Source organism: Rhamphochromis sp. 'chilingali' (assembly GCF_963969265.1).
Source record: "Rhamphochromis sp. 'chilingali' genome assembly, chromosome: 1".
In the NCBI taxonomy this organism is placed as follows: Eukaryota; Metazoa; Chordata; class Actinopteri; order Cichliformes; family Cichlidae; genus Rhamphochromis; species Rhamphochromis sp. 'chilingali'.
In genome coordinates, this window is record NC_137929.1 from 44,657,342 (window position 1) to 44,680,214 (window position 22,873).

The 22,873-nt window shown below is 41.1% G+C and overlaps 1 protein-coding gene across 1 annotated transcript in view; it reads right to left on the reverse strand.

The window, feature by feature from the left end:
- col4a5 (collagen, type IV, alpha 5 (Alport syndrome)) overlaps positions 1-22,873 on the reverse strand; it is a 70,665-nt gene continuing 47,792 nt past the window's right edge. Inside the window, exons 19-49 of the mRNA XM_080893915.1 lie at positions 22,695-22,788; positions 22,032-22,316; positions 21,792-21,881; positions 21,534-21,604; positions 21,010-21,201; positions 20,752-20,920; positions 17,779-17,871; positions 17,565-17,671; positions 17,274-17,369; positions 16,853-17,003; positions 16,653-16,766; positions 15,535-15,702; positions 15,044-15,133; positions 14,635-14,781; positions 14,460-14,558; positions 14,278-14,367; positions 13,482-13,621; positions 13,252-13,378; positions 12,243-12,422; positions 12,088-12,138; positions 11,773-11,958; positions 6,247-6,380; positions 6,061-6,133; positions 5,882-5,953; positions 5,606-5,734; positions 4,923-5,021; positions 3,599-3,811; positions 3,344-3,521; positions 3,146-3,260; positions 1,996-2,168; positions 1-1,237 (exon numbers count right to left, since the gene is read on the reverse strand). Coding sequence (XP_080750041.1) covers positions 1,156-1,237; positions 1,996-2,168; positions 3,146-3,260; positions 3,344-3,521; positions 3,599-3,811; positions 4,923-5,021; positions 5,606-5,734; positions 5,882-5,953; positions 6,061-6,133; positions 6,247-6,380; positions 11,773-11,958; positions 12,088-12,138; positions 12,243-12,422; positions 13,252-13,378; positions 13,482-13,621; positions 14,278-14,367; positions 14,460-14,558; positions 14,635-14,781; positions 15,044-15,133; positions 15,535-15,702; positions 16,653-16,766; positions 16,853-17,003; positions 17,274-17,369; positions 17,565-17,671; positions 17,779-17,871; positions 20,752-20,920; positions 21,010-21,201; positions 21,534-21,604; positions 21,792-21,881; positions 22,032-22,316; positions 22,695-22,788 — 4,008 coding nt within the window. The 3' untranslated portion in view covers positions 1-1,155. The remainder of the gene's footprint in view (positions 1,238-1,995; positions 2,169-3,145; positions 3,261-3,343; positions 3,522-3,598; positions 3,812-4,922; positions 5,022-5,605; positions 5,735-5,881; positions 5,954-6,060; positions 6,134-6,246; positions 6,381-11,772; positions 11,959-12,087; positions 12,139-12,242; positions 12,423-13,251; positions 13,379-13,481; positions 13,622-14,277; positions 14,368-14,459; positions 14,559-14,634; positions 14,782-15,043; positions 15,134-15,534; positions 15,703-16,652; positions 16,767-16,852; positions 17,004-17,273; positions 17,370-17,564; positions 17,672-17,778; positions 17,872-20,751; positions 20,921-21,009; positions 21,202-21,533; positions 21,605-21,791; positions 21,882-22,031; positions 22,317-22,694; positions 22,789-22,873) is intronic.

Sequence of the window (22,873 nt, forward strand, 5' to 3'; positions counted from 1 at the left end):
AGCAAATCCCCTTTATTTCAGTGGAACAATACAAAAGGTTGAAGCATTGGCATTGTTAATATCACATAAGACTGTTATAGTTTCATGAAAATGTCTGTTTGCGTTCAGTAGTAAGCTTTATTTTTTCATGAAATGTAATGTATGACCGTTTCGTGGTTAAAAACAACAAACAAGCTCTCCACAGCCGAATAAAGTTTATATACTTTTTAATCCTCTTTTTTCAAATATATATTTATTATATATAAAATACTGTTTCATTCATAAAAGCCTTACTTTGTACAATATCTGAGTCAACGTGCGTTAAGTGAATGTGTGAGCTAAGAAGAACCTGGAAAATCGCCGTGCATAACAAACAGCTGGTAGTGATTCGAGCTAATACACTAAAAACAAAAGTGTTTTACACAATATACACATTGTATTACTTACAAAAACAAAAAAATAAGCAAAAGAAGGCGATATGGTTAGCAAAGAGTGGGAGACAGCAGGGTTATCACTACGAAATGTAACGTAAAACAGAAAAAATAAGAGCGAGAAAGAAAGGGTGATTGGTAATTTTTTTTAAAAAAGCAGTCATTCTCACTACAGAAAGCTCATCGTCAGTGCATCTGTCATCATGGATGTTCCGAAGTCAAAGTGCCGATTTGGTAACTGTGAAAACCATCAACTCCTTATCAAAAACAAAATAAAATCAAAAGTTACTCTGTCACATTTTTGCTGCACCAACGTGTCAAACGTAATTTTTGGGGGGAAAAGGGGGAAAGGGAACAAAGATCCTTCTGGGAAAGAAGGGAAAAGAAAGAAAAATGCAGTTTTGTTGTCACACATCCATCGTGGCACCATGAATTGAATATATTCTGCTTTCATTTTGAGGTACTTCTTAAGACAAACAAAGACTAAATGTAAGATTTGTTTACGTCAGTTTTTTTCTTTTTTTTGTCTTTTTCTTTTTTTTTTAAGCTGTGTTGCACAGTAGCACCATTGTTTTAGTTGTAGTTTGTTTTTCCGGAAGACAATGCACCATTGGAATTCCAACTCATCGTGACTGCCCCCACCCGCTGCCACACTTGTCTACTGTACGTCCAATCGTCTCTCGTCATCGATGGGCGTCTCTCCACCTCCTGGCAGTGGTGTGTTTGCTTGGTGGCATGCATGCCGTTACGTGCGCTTCATGCAGACTGCACAGCGGCTCACACGTGTCCGTAGGCTACCTGCCTTGTAGGTCTCAGACTGGGGCTTTCTGTAAGAGCCATAAGTATTAAGATGGTTAAGAGAGGGTTGATTTTAACGTGGGTCATGTAAGTACTGCATTATACACATTCATATATACATTCATTATACACATTATTAGGTACACATGTTCAGCTGCTCATTACTGCAAATATTTATTCAACAGCAACTAAAATTAGGGAAATAAACATGGCAAAGAAGAGTCGCAAAGAATTTCAAATTGAGCAAAACGGGGAAGAAATGTGATTTAAGCAACTTTGAACATAGCATGGTTGCTGGAGTCAAATGATCTGGTTCTAGAGTTTTAGAGACAGGTGAACTACTGAGATTTTCCTGCAAAACTCTAGTTTTTACAGAGAATGCTCTGAAAAAGGAAATATCTATTGAGCGTTCCTATCAGCTCAAACCCGTCTGGTTTTAAGCTGATAATAAGGCAAAGTTAACTCAAATAACAACTCATTGCATCCAAAGTTTGCAGAAGAACATCTCTGAATGAGCTCCAACGGCAGAAGACCACACCAGCCAGATGCCACTCGAGCCAGCTAAGAACAGGAAACTGAAGCTACAAGTCACATAAGCTCACCAAATTATTCAACAGAAGACTGGAAAAAATCTGCCTGTTCTAATGAGTCTTAATTTCTGCGTCACTATCCAGATTTTAGGGTCAGAAATTGGTGTAAATAACATAAAACCATGGATATATGGTGTGAGGATATTTTCTCATCAATAAACTTTCCCCTTTACAGACGTTTGCACATGAATCCACACCTGAACATCTCAGAAGTTTCCACGGTGGCCAGCCAGAAGCTGTAGGAGTTGGCATAGAAGTTACATGTCCCTCTGCCGTGGCACTCGATGAAAGGGGAGCTGCGGAACTCCTCCAGGCAGGAGCCGGGGGAGGCGAGCGCCTGACCGGAGCCCTCTGCACCCGCACTGGTGTGCTGTGGGGAGAGAAAGAAGAATTAGAATTGTAGAGAATTTGTTTTTTTAGTTTTCTTAATTAATGAACTCCTTCTGAAAGGGGAAAAAGGCAGAAGATGGGGGGTGCTGGTCACATGTGCTGTGCTGGTGTAGTTGCAGAGAGGTGTCTACCACCAACCCAAATCATAGCAGTCGACAGATTTTAGTCCCACAGGCCTAGTGACCTCCTGGCAACCACTGGTTGCTATGGAGGAATGTGTATTGCTTGCTTGGTCTCAAAGAGGTGCACAGTGCTGCACTATAAACTTGCATGCAATTGTTTGGGTTGCTACCAGACTGCAGCTGTTGCCTAGAATTTGAATAGACGTTTTTCACTTACTAAAGGTTGTCCTATCATGGCAATCAACTTTACTTCAAAATGTGCAAAAGGGACCATTTGGTAGCAAAATGGTCTCAATTTCAGTTTTATTTCTATAGTGCCAAATCACAACACGACGCTACTACTGCTACCACTCAGCGAGCAGCAGTGATACTTTTGCGACACAAATGGAAACAAACTGAAACTGAGTGTTATTACAGTGTGGCTCTCACTTTGTAAAATATGATTAAAATAGACAATAAGGAGGGTTTGTTATAGGACATGCCAACCATCTGACTGACTAGTCACTGCCATGTGAGAGTACAGCACGCTCAGTTTTTCAGTCTGATCCACCCACCGTTTGTCATGTCCAATCTCAAAAAAAGCAAGATTGTTGTCTTGATCTTTTAAAGACAGTTGATGAGGAAAACCAATTACTGTAATTTACCGGTACAGGCTCCTGTATTTTGAAAACAGAAATACACACTATGCTACTCAGCTTTTGTGTATTGGCAAAAGGATTTGGGGTTTTGGAAAGCAAGGTTCTGCTAGGAGATCCAGCCAGTGTGAGATTTTAGCCAAGGTGGGGATGGAAGTGTCTGAGTGTGTGTTTGTTTTTTTGCGTGTGTTATTTCCTACCATCATAAAGGAGTATCCAATCCACAGTACTTCCCAGTTTTCAGGGCAAGAAGGAATCTGGATAGTCTGACTGTGAATTGCAATCACCATGGCGGGAGCTTCACAGACTCTACATCTGGATGCACAAACATAGGAAAACACAAGATTTACACACTTCCCTGAATTCGACAGTACTGCCCTTCCCTCCTCCCGTCATACCTGCTGACATGAGGCCTGATATTCTCTCCCACGAAGGGGGCCATGTTTTCGGGCATGGGTCTGTCTGTTGACAGCCAGTAGGAGTAGTCGTTACGGGATGCGAAGTTGCAGACGTTGTTGATATTGCAGAACATGAAGGGCATGGTGCTAAATCTGCGCAGGCAGCTACCGGCTGTGCCTGAAAGAAGACGGTCAGTTATATGAACTGCTTTCTGACAGCTGTCTGATACAATGCAACTTCTAGGTAAAGCCTACCAAGGTCCTGTCCGTGTGCCCGCTCGTTGCCCTGCACGTACAACAGAGAGTATCCGTTATAGATAAACTTAGTTCCAGTGGGGCACTCTGGGTCATCGGTGGTCTGGCTGTGGCGGGTGATGAGGAAACCGTGAGCAGCAGAAACTGATCCTGGGACACCGGGAGGACCTTGTGGGCCATCCGAACCACGGGGACCAGGGTTGCCAGGCTGACCTGTAATAAGGGGAATGTCTGTATTAGCAATGAGAAGCCTCAGGGCAGCAACAGTACCAGTATCCACAGAAACATCAAAATCTCAGCTAAAAGCTCACATAACCATTCCTATGACTTCCAAAGCAAAAACAACAAACAATTAAAAGAGCAGCTAAACAAAAAGGTGTAAACAAAAAGCAGAGATGCCCCCGTTCACCTGACAGCATGTACATGGACAAACAATGTCTCTGCTGAAAACAGACATCTCTCAGATACCAACACTGCAAACTCTCATCATGTTCCAACCAAACGTCACTGAACCAACAGCAAAAGAAGAACAAAATTACATTAATGTTTGAAAAACATTACCATGAATTCTGTCTAACCTTTAATCTCAAAACTTAAATCCATCGTGATAACAGCACATTTCCTCAATAACTCCATTTCCAAGTGTGCTTTGAGAGAAGTTTCCCATCAAAAATAACCACGTTCCACCTTATTAGCTTATTTATGCACAAACACATTACATGCAAGTTCACTACTGTGTACAATTGTAAACTCCAGCAGTTTTATCCTTCCACAGATAACATCCATATGTTGATTCATGGTTTTCTTGAGTTTCTGGTCTACTGCAGCATATTCTCAAAGGTGTAATAGAGAACAAAATAGGCCATATCAAATCCTTTGTATTTTTGTTCCATCCGAATTTCCTTATTAGCTTGTTCGCTTTATTTTGATACGTAGACATTTTCAAGCAGTAACATCACAAAGAACCCTGGGTCCTAATAGGTTAAACTTCTTCTTTTACCAGCTGCTCCCTTTAGGAGTCACCACAGCTGATCATTTGCCTCCAATTCCAGCCTATCTCTTGGACCGTCCTTTGTCACAACAACCCTCTGTGTATTCTTCTTCACTACATCCATGAAGCTTCTCTGTGGCCCTCCTCTTTTTCTTCAACCTCCATATTCATCCTTTGTCCAGTATATCCTTTTATATCCAGTAAATCTTTGATCAGCAAATAAATAAAACTTTTGGCCATGACAGTACATACACTACTAATAACGTTTACTCTTTGTTTAACCAGGGATAACATATAGAGTAGGTCAGTGATGAGACTCTCTGCCTTACTTACCAGGCTGACCTGCCGGACCAACGTCTCCCTTCCTGCCGGCAGGTCCGTTGAAGCCAGGAGGACCATCGCTCCCAGGTCCACCAGGGTCACCTTTGATGCCTGAGACCAGGAGGCAGGAGAGGCAATGACTCCATCAGTTTTTTCCACCTTAGATCATTTTACTCATCACGTTCACATTATATTAGCCCGCATATAAAATTGTCATGGTTTCTATATTGTACAGCACTTGTGTGAGAAGAGCCTGTGAAAAGGGTTGTATACTTTCTGAGTCAAAGATAATTCATGACAAAATGTGTGACTTACAAAGTATTGCTTTTACTTTTAAAATTCACTGTGTAATCTGTCCCCTAGCATTATGGAAAATGTTCAAAATATTCGGCCTCGCTATCAGAAGTAATAATAGTACAAAACCTTATTTTAGGATCACAGATGTGGCCAAAATTTACTCCGAGAAATCATATTGTCAGTATTTATGGAAATACAAAATCCCTATTTAATATGTATTAAATGCAAAAATTGAAAACCTCTTTCCTCAAAACTATAAATATCTGTAAAAGTACAGTATAGATAGCTTTGTAGGAAGTGCTTCCCCTTTGAGAAGAGCAGCATAATCATTTGATCCTGATCCTGTGTCTTTTATGTTATTTTTATCAGTTCCCATCATAGAAACTATATTTACTTACCTGAGCCTCCAGGTTGGCCAGGCAAACCAGGTGGTCCTGGAGAACCAGGTAGGCCCTGAAGACCTGGGGGTCCCCGTTCTCCCTTTAGCACAATGGGAGGCGAACCTTCACCGGGATCACCCGGAGTGCCTATTAACACGAGAAAATTCTCCTGTTAGCGCACTTGTCTGGGGGTGAGGCGGAGGGAGACAAAATAAAGCAGCAGCACAGATTTTTCTTTTGAAGGTAGTCTCACGTCTCTTCACTCTAGAAGAAAAGGATAACATGTTGACCTACCCCGTTCTCCAGGTAATCCACGATCTCCAGGAGGGCCACTGGGGCCAGGATATCCAAGATCACCCTTCAATCCTGATAAAAACAAATCTTTAGGCTCTGTTCACAATAAATGCTGAAGACTAAAATATGTTTTTGTTTAAAAAAAAAAAGAAGCACAAATAATGTTATTGTGAACAAACCAGGGAATCCAGGAACACCAGGCTGTCCTGAATCTCCCTTTATTCCAGCGGGGCCAGTAGGACCAGGTATGCCCTGAGAAGAAAGGGTTGTAGAGATATTGTGAGCTCAGCTAACGAAGGACAAAGAAATACAGATGTGCATTCTTTTGGAGAAGATAATGAAGTAAATGTAAAACAGGGTGTTACCGGATTTCCTGGAAAACCAGGATCTCCTTTCTGTCCGGGGATGCCAGGAATTCCAGGCATGCCAAGAGTACCCTTTTCTCCCTTAACGCCACCAGTTCCTGGGAGTCCACGAGGACCTTGTAGGCCAGGTGAACCTTCACACGCAGAGAATGAAAGGTCAGATGTGATAACATAAAAACAACACAACATTGTTGATTATGTGTTTTTTTTCCCCCACCAGGGTTTTGATCACATTTGGATTTTAATTAAGCAATTAAACAAAACATTTTTGGCTGATTTACTTTTATGCTTTCTTATGGGTCTTCTTCTGATGTGAAAAATTCTTTGCCCCCTTCCTGATTTCTACGTTTTTTTGACACATCAAATTGTAATATCAGACAAAGATAATCTGAATAAATACAAAATGCAGTTTGTAAAGATTCGTTCAATTTCACTAGTCACACCTAGGCTGCTGAAATTACTTAAATCAGTCTGGAAAGGTTTACAAAGGCATTTCAAAGGCTTTGGGACTTCCCAGGGGTGGTCGACCTATCAAAATTAATCCAAGAGCACATCAATGACTCATCCAGGGCGTCACAAAAGAACCCAAACAACATCTAAAGAATTGCAGGCCTCACAGTTCAGAGTTCATGATTCAACAACTGGGCAAAAATAGCATCCATGAGGGAGTTCAAGGAAAAGACCACTGACCAAGAAGAACAAAAGGCTCACACATTTACAAAAAGACATCTTGATGGACTTCAGTCAGATTGAGATGCTTTGGCATGAAGTCAAATAAGCTGTTCAAATTTTGTAAACTCTCCAATGTAGCTGAATTAAAACTTTACTCCAAAGAAGAGTGGGCCAAAGTTCCTCCACAGTGATGTGAAAGAGTCACTGGCAGACATCACAAATACTTGATTGCAGTTCTTGATTGAAATGTTTGGAAAATTAAATCATTATTTAAAAACTGCATTTTGTGTTTATTAAGATTATGGTAAATGGTAAATTTACCATTTACACGGGTGATGGCAGCTACGTTGTAGCCACAGCCACCCTGGGGCGCACTGACAGAGGCGATCTTTATTATTATCTTTGAAACATGTAAGTGTGAAAAATGTGAGAAAGTATTTGCGTGGTTCTTTCTTTAAATCCTTGGGGAAACCTTGCAGACACCAAACTGAAGAGTTTTATTTTCAGACTGTGTGTTACAGGTGTAGTAATGGTGAACCCTGAGACTGATTACTGGTTACTATGATTGCCTCATTTGACAGAACAGGATAAACACACATGTATGTTACTGGTAACTAAAAATCATGGTAGAGAAACATTTTAAGAAGATCTTCAGGTAAAAACAATCCCGAAAAACAGTAAACTTGCAACTTGACTGTGTGTAGGTTTTTATGGTTATAAGTCCTGGGCGAACTGTCCTGTGGGGTAAAGAAAGGATGAACTGAACACTCAATTTATAACATAAACCGTCACACAAATCCAGAGGTTAGGGCCGGGGTTAATTCATCTTCAGATCATTAACAGTTTTGTCATACAGTTCGGTCCCAATGTTTTTGGACTATTACACATTTTTGTACTCTTGCCTCTGCACAACAACACAGCTACTGTATTTTCCGCACTATAAGGGGCACTAAAAATCCTTTTATTTTCTCAAAAATCAACAGTGCGCCTTATAATCCGGTCTCAGATCAAGAGCTTTTTCTCTCTTATGTACTTTTTTCTTCCCATTACACTGGTACAAGATTTTTCCCCCCAGAGCTGTGCAGACACTTTTAGATGTTTTCTGGCAAACTCTAATCTTCTTATATTAGTATTCTTGACCTGGCTTAATGTTGTATTTGTCACAATATATGAAGGGAACAGGCCTCACGGTGCAATTGGACTGCTTTTCAGTCAATTGTTCAATTACTTTTGAGCCTCTGAAAAATTTGGGTCTGTGTATAAAAATGACTTCTGAGCAGTCATTGCAAAAAAATAAATAAATAAAAAAATTAAACCCATAGAGCTAAAGCTGAAAATCTGCACTTCGATTACATATTGATTATCTGATTCAAAACCCACTGTGGTGGTGCACAGAGGAAAAGTGAAGTGGATTCACACTTTTACATGCTTTGAACTGAGAGAAATTGATGTGAACTAACCCCGACCCAGCATGAAACTCAGTTTATATGGTTACATGTATCAAACCCATCAAACCACTGGAGTCTAACCTGGAGGACCTAGGGTTCCCAGAATTGCCAGGCAAACCGGAGCCGGGATAAAGGAAAGGGGCAACAAAGAAGAGCAGGTTTAGACAGAGGTAGGCATCAGTACAGAAACACAGTCATACCTGACAAAGAAAGAGGTATTTCTCCTTTACTGAATAAACCATGGGGGCTATTCGGCTTGATTTAATTCATGCACAATGATGTGGTATGTTAGCGTAAATGCTAGTTGTCTGCTTTTAAATAAGTTGCTGTTAAGCTTTTACAAATGACACTGATATGTATTCATATTTGACATAATTTTTATAGTCAATCATTAACATGAGAACCAACAACAAACTAAGATAATGTTAACTGGCACTGTTAACCTTGTTTAAGTAACTCTTTGATAAGCGACAGCAGGATTACCATATGCCCTGTTTTTTAACCAGTGAGGTCTTCAACCAGTTATTGGTTTTGGGCTTTTTAACAGGTTTTGCAGGCAATAACAAAACTATAGCTAATAGCCTAACAGCCTTATCTTTCAAAGATAAAAAACAAAACCCCATTAAACTACAATATATACTCAATACATAATGCTTAAATATAATCATACACAATGTGAAAACGACTAAGGTGAGTTAGTTATATGATGTGTTTTTGTATTTAAATTCTGTGGTGCTGATACATTCTGAATTTGCTGCAGCACCTACATGTGACCCAGATCATCCACATGCTGATTTGTGTTGCGATTATCACGATCACACTTGAAGAAAAAGAAAATCTTTAATAGTGGCTTACTTGTAAAAAAAAGTGCATTATGCTACCATCAGAGTGCATGGAAAGTGAAAAGAGACAGTTGTTAGGAGGAAATACAGAGGAGATGCAGTGATTTATCATCAATTTGTTCCTAAACTGATCAGAGAGACGTTAAACTCGGTCAGTGCTGCTGTAGGAGACATGCAGGAGAAGTCTGGATGCTGTTGATCTGACCTGCAGGGCCTGTGACGCACAGATGCACGAGTTGTCACGCGAAGAGGGTCCGCCACACCAAAGCAGGTGGGACCAAACCACAGGAAACAGGAGTAACATGTAATAACATTGTGTCACCCTGACAACCCCCAAAACCTTTTCATGTAGCCTGATGCAGGGCTGGATAGCAGTTGGTTCTGACAATTGCTTTCAAAAGATGTGGCTTTTAAATAATGGGTGATTTCCAGTAAATATACACTCACTGCCGCTTATTAGTTACACCTTGCTAGTACTGGGTTGGACCCCTTTGAGCCTTCAGAGCTGCCTGAACTGTTGATAAAATCAGGATGAATCCATGGTTTCATGTTGCGTACTTTTTAAATCTGACCCTACCACCTGAAGTCTGCAGCAGAAATCAAGAGTCAAGAGCCAAGCAGTGTTTTTCTGATCTTCTGTTTTCCAATATTGGTGAATCTATCTGAACTGTAACCTCGGTTTTCCTGTTCTTATGTGACAGAAGTCACCCAGTATGGTCTTCTACTGCTGTAGACCATCTGCTGTAGACCATATTTTTCTTTTTCAGGAGAAACTGTAAACCCTGGAGATGGCAGTGTGGGAAAACCCCAGAAGTTTATCAGTTTCTTAAATACTTGTGTGGCACCAACCACCGTGCCACATTTAAAGTCATTTAAATTAAATTTCTTCCACATTCTGATGCATACTTTAAACTTTCAACTATGCCTACATGCTAAACGCATTGAGTTGCCGCCATCGGCTGATTAGTTGAATTAGTGTACCTAATAAAGCGGCTGATAAGTATAAATAAAACCTGCACATCTACTTTTATCTTTTTTTTACATAAAGAAAGATCACAATGCTACAAATTTGTTTCGGTTGCCTGTTATTACAGATGCTTCCATGAATTTGAGAATTTTTAAACCAAAAAGTATCTTTAAAAAATAGAAGAAATAGTTAAAAACAGGGATGTTTTTCTGAAAGGGTTTGTCAGGAGAGTCCACTCTGTCCAGCACTGTATGAGACTTGTTCTCAGTGTGTATAAACACACACACGCATGTGTGCTTTTGTCGGGATGAACAGTGTCCATGCAGATGGCTGATTGGTGAGACAAAACCAAAATATGGCAGCAAAGCCAGAAACAAACCAACGACAGCTCTTATCCAGAATCAAAGAGTTTTTGCTCTTTATGCTAACAGGGTAAATGAATTACTGCAGCAGCAGTATTTTTGTCGTCATCGAAACATCTTTAATGACAGATTCTTGACTGAATCAGAGATTTTGGTTTGTGTCTGCTATACTTGTTTGAAGTTCTCTATTTTTCAGAATGGTTCACAAACATACAAAGACACACACTGATCACAATGGTCACATTAGAGGACAAACACACACAAATACACACGATTCAGTGCTGTGGAGAGATGAATGGATTACAGCTTTGCTAATGACCAGATCAAGAGAAGAGGACAAGGGGTGAGGAGACATGAGGGCGTATTGGTTTGTGAATAAAAACATTTTTGGATGATGATGAAGACACAACAATGTGGCATAAACACATGCACTTTTTGGGACGTAGTCATAACCCCAGAGGCAAACAGTGATTGGTGTGTGATGAGGTGAAGGAGGAGAACACTAACATTTACTCATGAGGGTGGTGTTGACAATAATCGGACAGGTGTGTTGCTTCTCATACTGGTGGTTTGATTGGTGCAACAATCTCCCATGCAAATCAAGGAGATGGAAGCGTTCACGTTTAAAGTGGAGATTCTGCCATTTGCTGTCTGGTTTTCTGGTTCCCTACAGGATTGGGTTAGTGGTTCTGAACTGGGAACCACAGGCTGGTATGTCCAAACCATGTTGTCTAGTTTGTCTACATCGTAGCATTTCACCAGCAATCCATCAGTGTTTGGGCTATTTAAGCCCATATAAAGAAGTCGAAACACATTCTTCTTTTAACGTACTTGTCCCACAGCTTTTTATTTACAGGAAGTGGCCCATTGGTGTGACAAGACTTGTGGATGGTTGATTTCATTTCATAGTAATTTCTTCGTCTTACCTTTAAATCAAACATTTTACACTGAAGGGAAGCATTATTCAACAGAGATATCCAAAGAATCAAGTAATCTGCATGATGCCTATGGGGCAATTGGTTGTACAGCCATTTTCCTGCAAGTCTTGTGATGCAGTCAAATGCAGTGAGGCTGATTTTTCAAAGTTAACATTAGGTTTATGGGTAAGAACGGAAGAATCCTCTCTGTGGTCACTGATTACACAGTATAGTTATTATTAATACAATAATCATCTGAAAACCAGGCAGCAAATTCTAGTACTATATGTGGTGATAAATACTGTCCATGTCCCTTACCTGCTCTTCCAGGTAATCCAGGGGGTCCTGTGGCACCTTTAGGGCCTGGCAGAGACAGCCCAGCAGGCCCAGGAAAGCCAGGGGCACCTTGTTCACCAGGGCCACCAGGTGAGCCTGGGTCTCCTTTAGGGCCGGGAAAACCAGGGTTGCCGGGTACACCAGGAGGACCTGTGTCTCCCTTGATACCTTAGCACACAGAGACACAAATTAGAGAATGTTGAGAAAAAAATGTAACTAACCTGCAAAACCAGCAAAAAAATCAATAAAGAATACACAGGTATGAATATATATGTACTACAGGTGGTGGTAATTCACCTGGCAGTCCTGGACTTCCAGCAGGACCTGGACCACCGTAACCTGGAATTCCTGGAGGGAAAAGTAATGAAAATATTTATTTTTGAGTAAAACAACGGAAAGCAATTTAGAATGTACAGCAAAATTACAGTTCCTGTAGATGCCCTGTGACTCACCTGCTTCTCCTTTGACTCCAGCTGGTCCTGGAATCCCATCGCGACCTGCCTGACCTTTCTCTCCTGGTGGACCAGACTGTCCTTGTGGACCAGGTTCTCCTGGTCTACCTGGAGCTCCTGAGCTACCTGGGGTACCGGGCACACCGTCAAGACCCTTAGGACCGGGGATACCAGGAGGACCTGACAGGAGAGTAGAAAGAGAAGATCGACCCTTGCTTTGCTTCAATGAAAAGAAGTCCCATTAACACAAAAACTGATCATGATCGACATACGATACTGCCACCTCAAAGGGAATTCCTGGTAAAATAAAAAGTAATATTAGTAATAAATTATCGCAATAAAATTCCTTTTTCACTCTGATATAAAATACATGTGCCTGACCAACGTCTCTCATCCAAGGTTTAATTTTTCTAAATGCTTGAAATGGTAATGTGACAGACTCCTTCTCTAATTCCTTGAATTCTCAAAGTCGACTCCTTTTTTTAAATTTGTTTTGGTCCAGTGAAGGCAAAAACGTGTCACCCTCTCCAGATTTACCAGCCAGAACCATTAATTGTGTTGTATTTTAATGCTGTTTTTTTTTTCTTATTGCCTTAAAAAATTTATAATTGTATCTTTAATAGATAAAATACTGCCGGGTTCTCAAACTCCAGTCCTCGAGGGCCGGTGTCCTGAAACTCTTCCATGTGTTCCTGCTGCAACACACCTGAATACAATTAGTAGGTCATTAGCAAGACTCTTATAGAACTTGGCTGCATGCTGAGGTGGCAATTCAGCCATTTGATTCATGCTACAGCAGCTCATGAGTGAATGAACATGGTGCAATAAAAGTACTTTTAGAAGTACATGTTTCCAAATACTTTTGGAACATTTTACGGGTTAGGGTTTGACACTTCAGCATGCAGTCAAGTTCTATACTCTTGCTAATGCAATGCAGTTGCAGTTTAATATCAGCAACTTATTTCAGCTTTTCATTCTTCTTTTCTACATCTGTTATGATCAGACTTACCTTGGAATCCTGGGAGTCCGGGGTCACCTTTATCGCCTGGTCTTCCCGTCACACCTGTGGGACCTGGTAATCCCGGGTTTCCTTTTAGGCCTGGATTTCCTGGGTACCCTGGCAGGCCTGGATCACCCTACAAAGGATGTAACAAAAACTTTTAATGTGCACCAAAATATTATTTATAATAATAATATTTGCCTTTTTTACCAGGAAATCTGAGTGGTTGGATTATGCACCTTTTGTCCGGTTAGTCCAGGTGGTCCGACGCCAGCAGAACCTGGCTCACCTTTGGGTCCTTGGTTACCAGGTGGTCCTGGCTGTCCTGGGGATCCTGGTATACCCGACACTCCTGAAACACCTTTCAGCCCTGGTGGTCCTGTGTGTTCATTAAAGGGATAAGTAGCAAATAAAGTTTAACAAATGTTTTAAAAAAAGAATGTCATTAAGATACAGAATCAGGTATTCTCTTCCTTAGTAACACTAACCAACACACCAGTGCATCACTGGTTTGTGGGCAACCAGTACTGGTTTTCAGAACTTTGGGCACCACCATCTTGCTTTGAAAGCCAGAGTGTATGAAAGTGGGACTAATAATACAAGGATACTATGTAAACACTATATTAAAAAAAACATAACCTGTTTCATTATTTGTCATTTGTGTGCTCTACATGAAATGATAGTTGAAAAGTCAAATAAAAATGATCATCGTGATATATCAAAAAAGAGTTTTCATTATAAATTTAGTAGGAAATATTTACTGAGTTATTAAATCAAGTGATAAGCGAGCACATTTTATTAAGACTTCAATTAAATTTAACTTATCGGCCAAACAAGTCACCTTGTTTGGCCGATGGCTGGCAGTTAGAACGAATGCCGGTTTAAGTCTGTTGCTCTATAGCAAGTTACAACATTTAATAAACAAGGTGTAGACCTGAAGGATATTAATTTGTATAGGCATATTTCAACACACAACACTGGCCTTTAATTACTAACATCTACAGCAATAAGGACCAAAGTTTTGATAAAAAGCACCTGGGATTCCCATGTCTCCCATTTGGCCTTTAGGTCCTGGAGACCCAGGAATACCTGGACCTCCTGGGCGACCAGAATCTCCCTTAGAACCTGCAAAAAAAATGAAATAGCATGTTAAAAATCTGTTTCTGTCTGTATTTATGTATGTACTTAGTATGTATGCATTAGGGGTGAATTCATACCTGGAGGTCCAGGGCGGCCAGGACTGCCATCTGTTCCTGGAAACCCAGGGTCACCAGGGAGACCAGTAGCACCTTTTGGACCTGGAAAACCTGTTCCACCTGTAGAAAACCAATATGTAAGATTTAACTCAAACTTTTTACTCTTTGAGGGCAGTGAAAATGTTTTCATCTCTACCTGAAGGTCCAGGATCTCCTTTTTGTCCCTTTAAGAGCTGCGATGGAACACTGGGTCCTGGCGGTCCCTGGAGGCCCATGTCTCCCCTCTCTCCTTTAGCACCAGGACCACCTGGTGCACCGTCTCTACCTGGAAATCCTGGTTCACCTGTGTAGATGCATCAGGCAGGCCCTTTCATGAGTAGCTGCATACTTTTAATCCAATTATACCAACAACAGAGGTCACAAGTTACTTGAAGATGATAAATTACTTCATATTCTTTATATTATTTTTTATAGCTTATGCAACCAGATTCCAGGTTTTTAATAGATTTTTTGCTGTAGGAAAAATATCATTCTGCATATGTCAATTTAAAACAATAAGTGTTATCATGCATGATTTTTGTGGTAAGTATGGAGTGTGTCAGTACCTTTAAATCCAGGAGCACCAGGTCCTCCTGGGGCTCCCGGTCCTCCAGAAGGTCCTGGAGGTCCATTGGGACCCATGTCTCCTTTCTGACCTGCAGCCAGGCCGGCATTGCAGAGGAGAGAAAGTTAGAATAATCAATAAACCAAAGTAAATATTTAATTACATACAAGAAACATAAAAATGTCTATTATCATTTAGTCAACTGTTTCTAATTGCTGGTCTGATTTAGATTTTCTGATAACTTTGTGAGCTAACAACAATTAGCTAGCCTACAAGCTGCCTTTATACTAAGTTATGCAGACATTCAGCCAGTCTTTTTGTAGTTAGTAAATGCTCTAAATGATCGACTGCATAGAGTCATCATGACAGCTTTTTGTCCTTTGCTTTATCAACTTGTGACATATAATGCTTTTTATTGCTTTTCAAGATACCAATATAGCTAATGTTATTCATTTACAGCCATATTTCGATGATTGAAGAGTGACAGCTTACCTGGCAAGCCAGGCAAACCATCGCGACCAGGTCCTCCAGGTGGTCCTGGGGTTCCAATAGTACCTGGAAGACCTTGATAACCTGGAGCTCCTGGGTCTCCTGGTGGGCCTGGGATGTCTAGACCTGGAGGGCCAGGGTCTCCTTTTGGACCATCTGATCCTGGCAGCCCTGTAAAGATGATTATTATGACTGTCCTCTTTTCATTTAGGAACAACATTTGAACTGTCAGGTTAACAATAATTTGAACATTTTTACTCTCCACTCCCCTGGGCGGTCAAGATTTTGAGGGGTTGTCCTGGTTCCCACTTCTGCAATATTGGAAACAGTGCTTCTGGATTTGCAAAGTAGGAAGGAGTGGTTCAGCTCCAGGGTTTATATACATAGAGTTTGCTCTATGTGTGCTTTTGGGTATATGACCACACCCCTAACCTGTGGGAAACATTTTGGAAGAATAAAGTATTGGCGCCCAATGTTACAAGCTATTCGGTCCCTTTGTTCTAATAATCAGGGTTTGGGTCATATTGTAAGTTAGACTTACAGTCCAACGTTCTCCAGACTGGAGAATGTTGGATCCTCTGGGCACAGCCAAGGAGCAGAGTGTTTCTGATTCTATGGCTTCAGAAACACCACCGATCAGTGAACTGCATCTTGCACCAGAGTGATTTGTAATAGTGGCTAGGATGAGAATTATTTCTTTCAAGTCTGAGGCCATGTAGAACCTCAGCTGTACAGTAGATTCGCTACTTCTGGCTGGCAGTGAGTTACTGCTCCAAGTAAAGGGGTTCAAGAATTCTGGGTTACGTTCGAGAGTGGAGGAAACTCTAAGCTAAAGACTGACAGATAGACCAATGTGACGTCCGGTTGTCAGAGCTGAGCCTGAAAGTGAAGTAGTCAAATTATAGAAATAGGGTTGAGCAATGTTCCTGCTCTTGTTATCTGCCTGGGATAACTACTAAAATCCACCTGGATGAGGTGTCTCCTGCATATCCTACTAGCAGGAGAGCCCAGAGACAGAGCCTAGAGATCAGATTATGTCTAACATCTTAAACTGCTGACGGTAGAATGGATATTCTGTAATGCTGAGTTTTCTCTTTTCAGTCAAACCTTATGTGACTTACCTGGTGGTCCCATTGGGCCCGGAGGTCCTGGGAGACCTGGTGGGCCCGTTCCACCAAAAGAGGGGGGTCCAGGGGGGCCACGAGATCCAGGTGTACCAGGTGTACCAGGCTCGCCTGCACAGACAGAGAATAAAGTATCAGCTCAAAGTTCTGGCCTGGTGTCATTTTGTTCTAAAACAATCACACAATCTAAAGAGTACCTTTGAATCCTGGAGCTCCATCAGCTCCAAGCCGTCCTGACAAACCGGGGTTACCAGGGAAACCAGGATCTCCCTTAGGCCCAGTGGAACCTTTAGGGCCCGGTGCACCCGTTAAACCAGGAGGACCAGGAAGTCCAAGACCAGGTTCACCCTGTCACACATATAACCAAAAAGAGCGTCAGGCACACAGGGAGGGACGAACAGTACAGTTTAGGACAGAACAAGAGGCATTTAATGAAAGCTATTAATGCATAACAAAATGTGTTGCTTAGAGAAAATTGCTTAATATAAAAAATCTGTCATTTTCAAATTGTAAGGATTATTTTATCCTTGTTATTTTAGCCTTCTACAGATAATAATGTTAGTAAAATTGGTATACACAACTATCCAAATATATTAAAACATATATATACACACACACCTTTGGTCCAGGAAATCCCAGCTCACCGGGACGTCCATCTATCCCTGGTCTTCCTGGTCCTCCAGGGGCTCCTGGTTGCCCGCCAACACCCGGGAATCCTGGAGGAGGAAAGAAGTGAGTGTGAGATGAAGAAGGTAACAATGACACAAAAAGCAGAGAGTATGTAGGGAAGTACTCAGAAGAAGTTGTTAAAGAGAAGAGAATGTAAATAGAAGTGGACAAAGGAAGACAAAACAGCAGAGGTAGAAAGAGCAAAGGAAGACAGATAGAGAATAGTTTATCGCTATCTTTTCCTTTTGGTCCTGGAGGTCCTGGCAGTCCAATGCCTGGGATTCCGGGTTCACCCTTCGCTCCCGATAAACCGGGAAAACCAGGCTGTCCAGGCTGACCTGGTATACCTAACAAAGGGAAATGACCAAATTAGGCAATCAGGCAGCATGTATGTTACTTTAGATACTGTGAATGGAAAGTATATTATTTTACAACAAAATAGTGACTCGTGTACCTGGTGAACCAGGCTGCCCAGGCTCGCCATCCCGACCTCTTTCTCCTTTGGCCCCTTTCTCTGTCATTGTCTGACCAGGTTCACCCTTAGTTCCTTCATGATGACAAAATGCACAGATAAAAGGTTGGACGCTTTCAGTGAGCAGACGGCAGGAAAATTGGACATGAAATGGATGTCAAATAGCCTGTGGGAAACATCTATGTCCATTCTATTTTGCTATGTTTTCTTTAAGGTAACTTAAGTAAAATCATTTTCAAAGTTCAGTATCAAGACCTCTGCAGGAGATTTTAGGCAAGTTGTGGAAAGAAAACTTTTTGATGCAATGAACAGTACATTCCAACTCAGGCTATAGCTTGACGATATACTAAGCTTTAAAATTTTATAGCTAGAACCTCAGAGATAAATAATGTGAAAATATAAATTAGATCAACATATAATTTACTTTGCTGTATTGTGAGACACAGCACTGGTCTAATTTGGTAAGGTACAGTGGGGGAGATAAGTATTTGATCCTCCTAGAAGTCAAACAGAATTCTGGCTCCTATGGTTGGGTGTGTGCCCATGTGCACACGGATTACAGTCAATAAATAAGATACAGCTGATTTGAGTTTTGTGTATAAAGCACACCTGTCCACAGAATCTAAATTTTCCATTCTGACCTTTCCATCACCATGAGCAAAACGAAACGACCATTAAAGGACGAATGGGCTAAAGTGTTATATTAATTGTTGGTGATTGTTAGGAAATGGAGGAAATCAACCTCAGCCTGGAGCTCAATACAAGGGGTAAGGATGATTATAAGAACGGTGATTGATTACAGGACAGGAGGAGCTTGTTAATGATCTGAAGGCAGTTGGGGCCACAGTCACCAAACACCACTGGTAACCAGTGTTGGGCAAGTTACTTTGAAAAAGTAATTAATTATAGTTACTAGTTACTTCTTCAAAAAAAGTAACTGAGTTAGTAACTGAGTTACAATATTCTAAAAGTAATTAATTACTTGAAAAGTAACTATTGCATTACGTTTAACCCTCTGGGGTCCAGGGTATAACTGGCCATTTTAACTACTTTTGATTTTCCCCACATTTTACCTTTAAAAACTATTTTAAAGGTAAAAACTACTATATGATAACTTATGGCAAAGGGGTGGGATTAAATAAGTGTTTACTTCTTCCCACTCCCTTTCAACGTGTAAATGAATCAGAATGGTAGCAATATTGAAATGTACTGACTTTTGTATAGTATTTTTTCTCTCTTATTTTCTTTTCTAAATGTACCTGTATATTGTTTACATGGTTGAAATGAATTAACAATCAATCAATTTACTTTGCCTTGTTTGGTATCATCCTTTTCAGCACAACCTCACGTGTCTGAATTTACAGTTATGTTTTCATTTTGACATACTGTATTAACACAATTGATCTAAAATCAGACAAAAAACATAAAATCAGTGTAGAAAAAGTTATTTTTTACTGTAACAACCACAAACATGTTTAATGAATCATATTTCATAACTTTAAATGCAAATATAAATTGTCAGTTTTAAAATCCTATGCACAAGTTTTGCAAACAACAAAGTTATTTGCATCCATTTACCTTTTACCTTGATTTAAAAAAACCATTTCAAACTATTTACAGAACAATCAGCTGTTCTGCATTCAATAAGATGCCACACAAATTATTTGTGCCACTCCAAAAAAATAATTTCTGTCCACTATAAAGGAGAACATCACAGCCTGATACCTGCAGGTCTGACAGCAGCAGGTGTATCACTCCTGTTTCTACCTGGAGACAGCAGCCGCCTCATTGCGCAGCTGCTTAAAGCTGTAGCGTCCAGATTACTTACAGCTACTTCCATGCAACTGATATAAGATGCGGTAAGCTGAACACAGTTTCAACCGTTTGTTTGTTGAAACATAGTAACGGACCGCATTTTCTTGTTAGTAACCGTAACGGCGTTGTAACGATACGAATAGTAATTAGTTAGATTACTCGTTGCTGAAAAAAGTAGCGCTGTTAGTAACCAGAATCAGAATCAGAATACTTTATTGATCCCTGGGGGAAATTATTTTTTGTTACAGTGCTCCATTTTAAACCAACATTAAGACAAGACAGACAATACGCTAACTAAGAATAGTACAATATATACATATATATACATACATACATAAGTCACTTATAAATAAATATTTGGAAAAGAAACATGTGTAGCTGTAGCAGCAAACAGTGTGTTAAGTGGATGCGTTGTACAGGGAGATGGCCACAGGCAGGAATGATTTCCTGTGTCGTTCAGTGGTGCTTTTCGGTAATCTCAGTCTCTCACTGAACGTGCTCCTGTGACTGACCAACATGTCATGGAGTGGGTGGGAGGTGTTATCCAACATTGTCTTTATCTTGGACAGCATCCGCCTCTCCGACACCACCTTGAGGGAGTCCAGCTCCATCCCCACAACATTGCTGGCCTTACGGATTAGTTTATTAAGAGTGTTGGCATCTGCGACCCTCAGCCTGCTCCCCCAGCATGCAACAGCATAGAGGATCGCACTGGCCACAACAGACTCATAGAAAATCCTCAGCATTTTCTGGCAGATGTTGAAGGACCTCAGTCGCCTCAAAAAATAGAGACGACTCTGGCCCTTCCTGTAAAGTGCTGTGGTGTTTTTAGCCCAGTCCAGTTTATTGTCAATGTGTACTCCAAGGTATTTATAGTCCTCCACAATGTCAACGCCGTTACTTGTAACACCGTTATTCCCATCACTGCCTGTAACACACTGTGCTGTAATGGGTTGAAATTCTTGAGCAGGGAGACCCACAGGGGCCTATAATAATCGCTCCCCGGATATGCTACAGCACAACACATCAGGTAATTTTGTTTATTTTATTATGTATGACTAACTTGTATTTCATCACAATAGCTCTCATTGAATATCTATCTATATATATATAAGGATAAACGTAAAATGATTTTTTTACCTGGTGCACCAACAGGTCCCGGTCTTCCTGAGACACCCTGGATACCTCTCTCTCCACGAGGTCCTGGATTTCCAAAGCCAGGAAGACCTGGGGGGCCCCTGTCTCCTGGATTACCAGGGAAACCTGGCTCACCGGGGAGGCCTCGTTCTCCTTTCACCAACAATGAGCCCTGTCACAGTTGCAAATACATTAGTTGGGGTTAGAGGGGTTTGGGTTAATTCAGATAAATAATGAACAGACTGAGTGGAAGTCACTCACAGGAGCTCCTTTAGGCCCTGGAGGCCCAGGGGCTCCGTCACGACCAGGCGCCCCGTCCAGACCGGGCAGACCAGGTGGTCCAGGGAAACCAGTGTCACCCTTCTCTCCACTCAAACCATTAACTCTGATGGGATCACCTGGATCTCCCTTCTCTCCATTTAGGCCGGGAGGACCTTGAGCACCAGGAGGACCCTGGAAAGGAAACAAGCAAGATGTCTTGATGCTCAATCATCCAGGTAAGGAAATCCCCCAAAATTGATTCAGTTTACCCAGACGTAGCCTTTGCAGTCGGAAAAACGTAAAACTCTACGTCCAGGTGAACAGAATCAATTTTTTGGGAAAGAAGCAAGAGCCAGGGACAGGGAAGTCAAACAGAGAAATTAAATCAAAGAATACAAAGAAATAATGCCGTTTATTATGAAATCTTATTTTTCTGATGAAAAAAAATCGTGAGCAACACGTTAATTATATCAGTTCCACAATGATAATCACCACTTTTGGAAAGGAAAAGTAAGAATACTCACGCTGGGGCCGACAGAGCCAGGTGTTCCTGGAAAACCTCTGTCTCCCTTGAAACCTTGGGTGCCAGGAGGTCCTGATGAAGAAAACAAGAGGGACCATAAAAACATCTGTCCTGAGGTCTACTAAACTTCAGTGTCTTTATTGTCACATTTAATGTCATTACTGAAGGACCACCAAGCAATTTTAATCTGCTACTGTGGATTCAGGAAAGTTTGTTAATATCACCTGACGGAAACAAAACTTTGGGGGAGGGGTCTTACCAGGAAATCCAGGAGGTCCTGGAGGTCCTTGAGGTCCAGGGATGGGGTTGACGCTTCCTATGCAGTTCACACAGGTGTCACCTTTCTCACCTAAAAACACGATCAGATCATTAATGTCACTTTTTTCTGCAAAAGGCTGCAGGGGGAGACCGTCTTATGCACTTCTTTGGGAGATTGGGTGATATTTCAGCAATCTGACAGGAGTTATTTATTTTGATTCTATCTTAGACATTTCCCCACCTTTCTGTCCTATCTCTCCAGGGAAACCTCTTCCTCCTTGTGCACCAGGAACCCCAGGAAGTCCTGGTATGCAGTCTTGACCTGAGGAAGTGCCTGGAAGTCCACGGGGCCCTGGCGGACCAGGGGATCCAGGAGACCCTGCACGACCTGGGGGGCCTGGCAGAAAGTTTCCTGGAGGGCCAATCTCTCCCTTCTGACCTCGCTCTCCTGGGAAACCTTGAGGTCCAGGAAAACCCCCACTACCGGTTCCTGTGAATCCCGGTTCTCCTGGAGGGCCTGTCAAACCTGGAGAAAGGAGGTTGACGTTTCAGTGTTATTTGGTTTGTTTTTTTGCGAAAGATAATCAAAAAGTAAATCTCAAAAAATGGTCTTATTCAGCCAAAAGCAAAGAAGGGCCATTAACTAATTTACATAATTAATAATTGTATCCCTTTATTTCCTTTTCAGTAACCATAAATTATTCAATTTATCCCAACCTTTCCCCTAAATGTATTATTGTATTTTTAATCTGTTATTCTAGACCTACACCAGTGCATTTAGGTTGCACCATCTCATCTATCATGTCTGTTTTGGAACTTAAATTTGGTACCCGGTATAAACTAGCTTTAAAAGTAATGCAAACAATAAGTATGCTTGTTATGTGCCTGTGTGTTTTCAGCTCACCTTGTACTCCTCTGTCTCCTTTGAGTCCAGGTGTTCCAGGTAAGCCAGGTTCACCTTTAGGCCCCACCTGATTCCCTATTGGCCCGCCAATCACCTGATGGGATGTTAAAAAGAATTAAGTAAATTCACAAGACTCACATGGACTAAACTATACAAAACTTTGCAAATATCCTTAAATC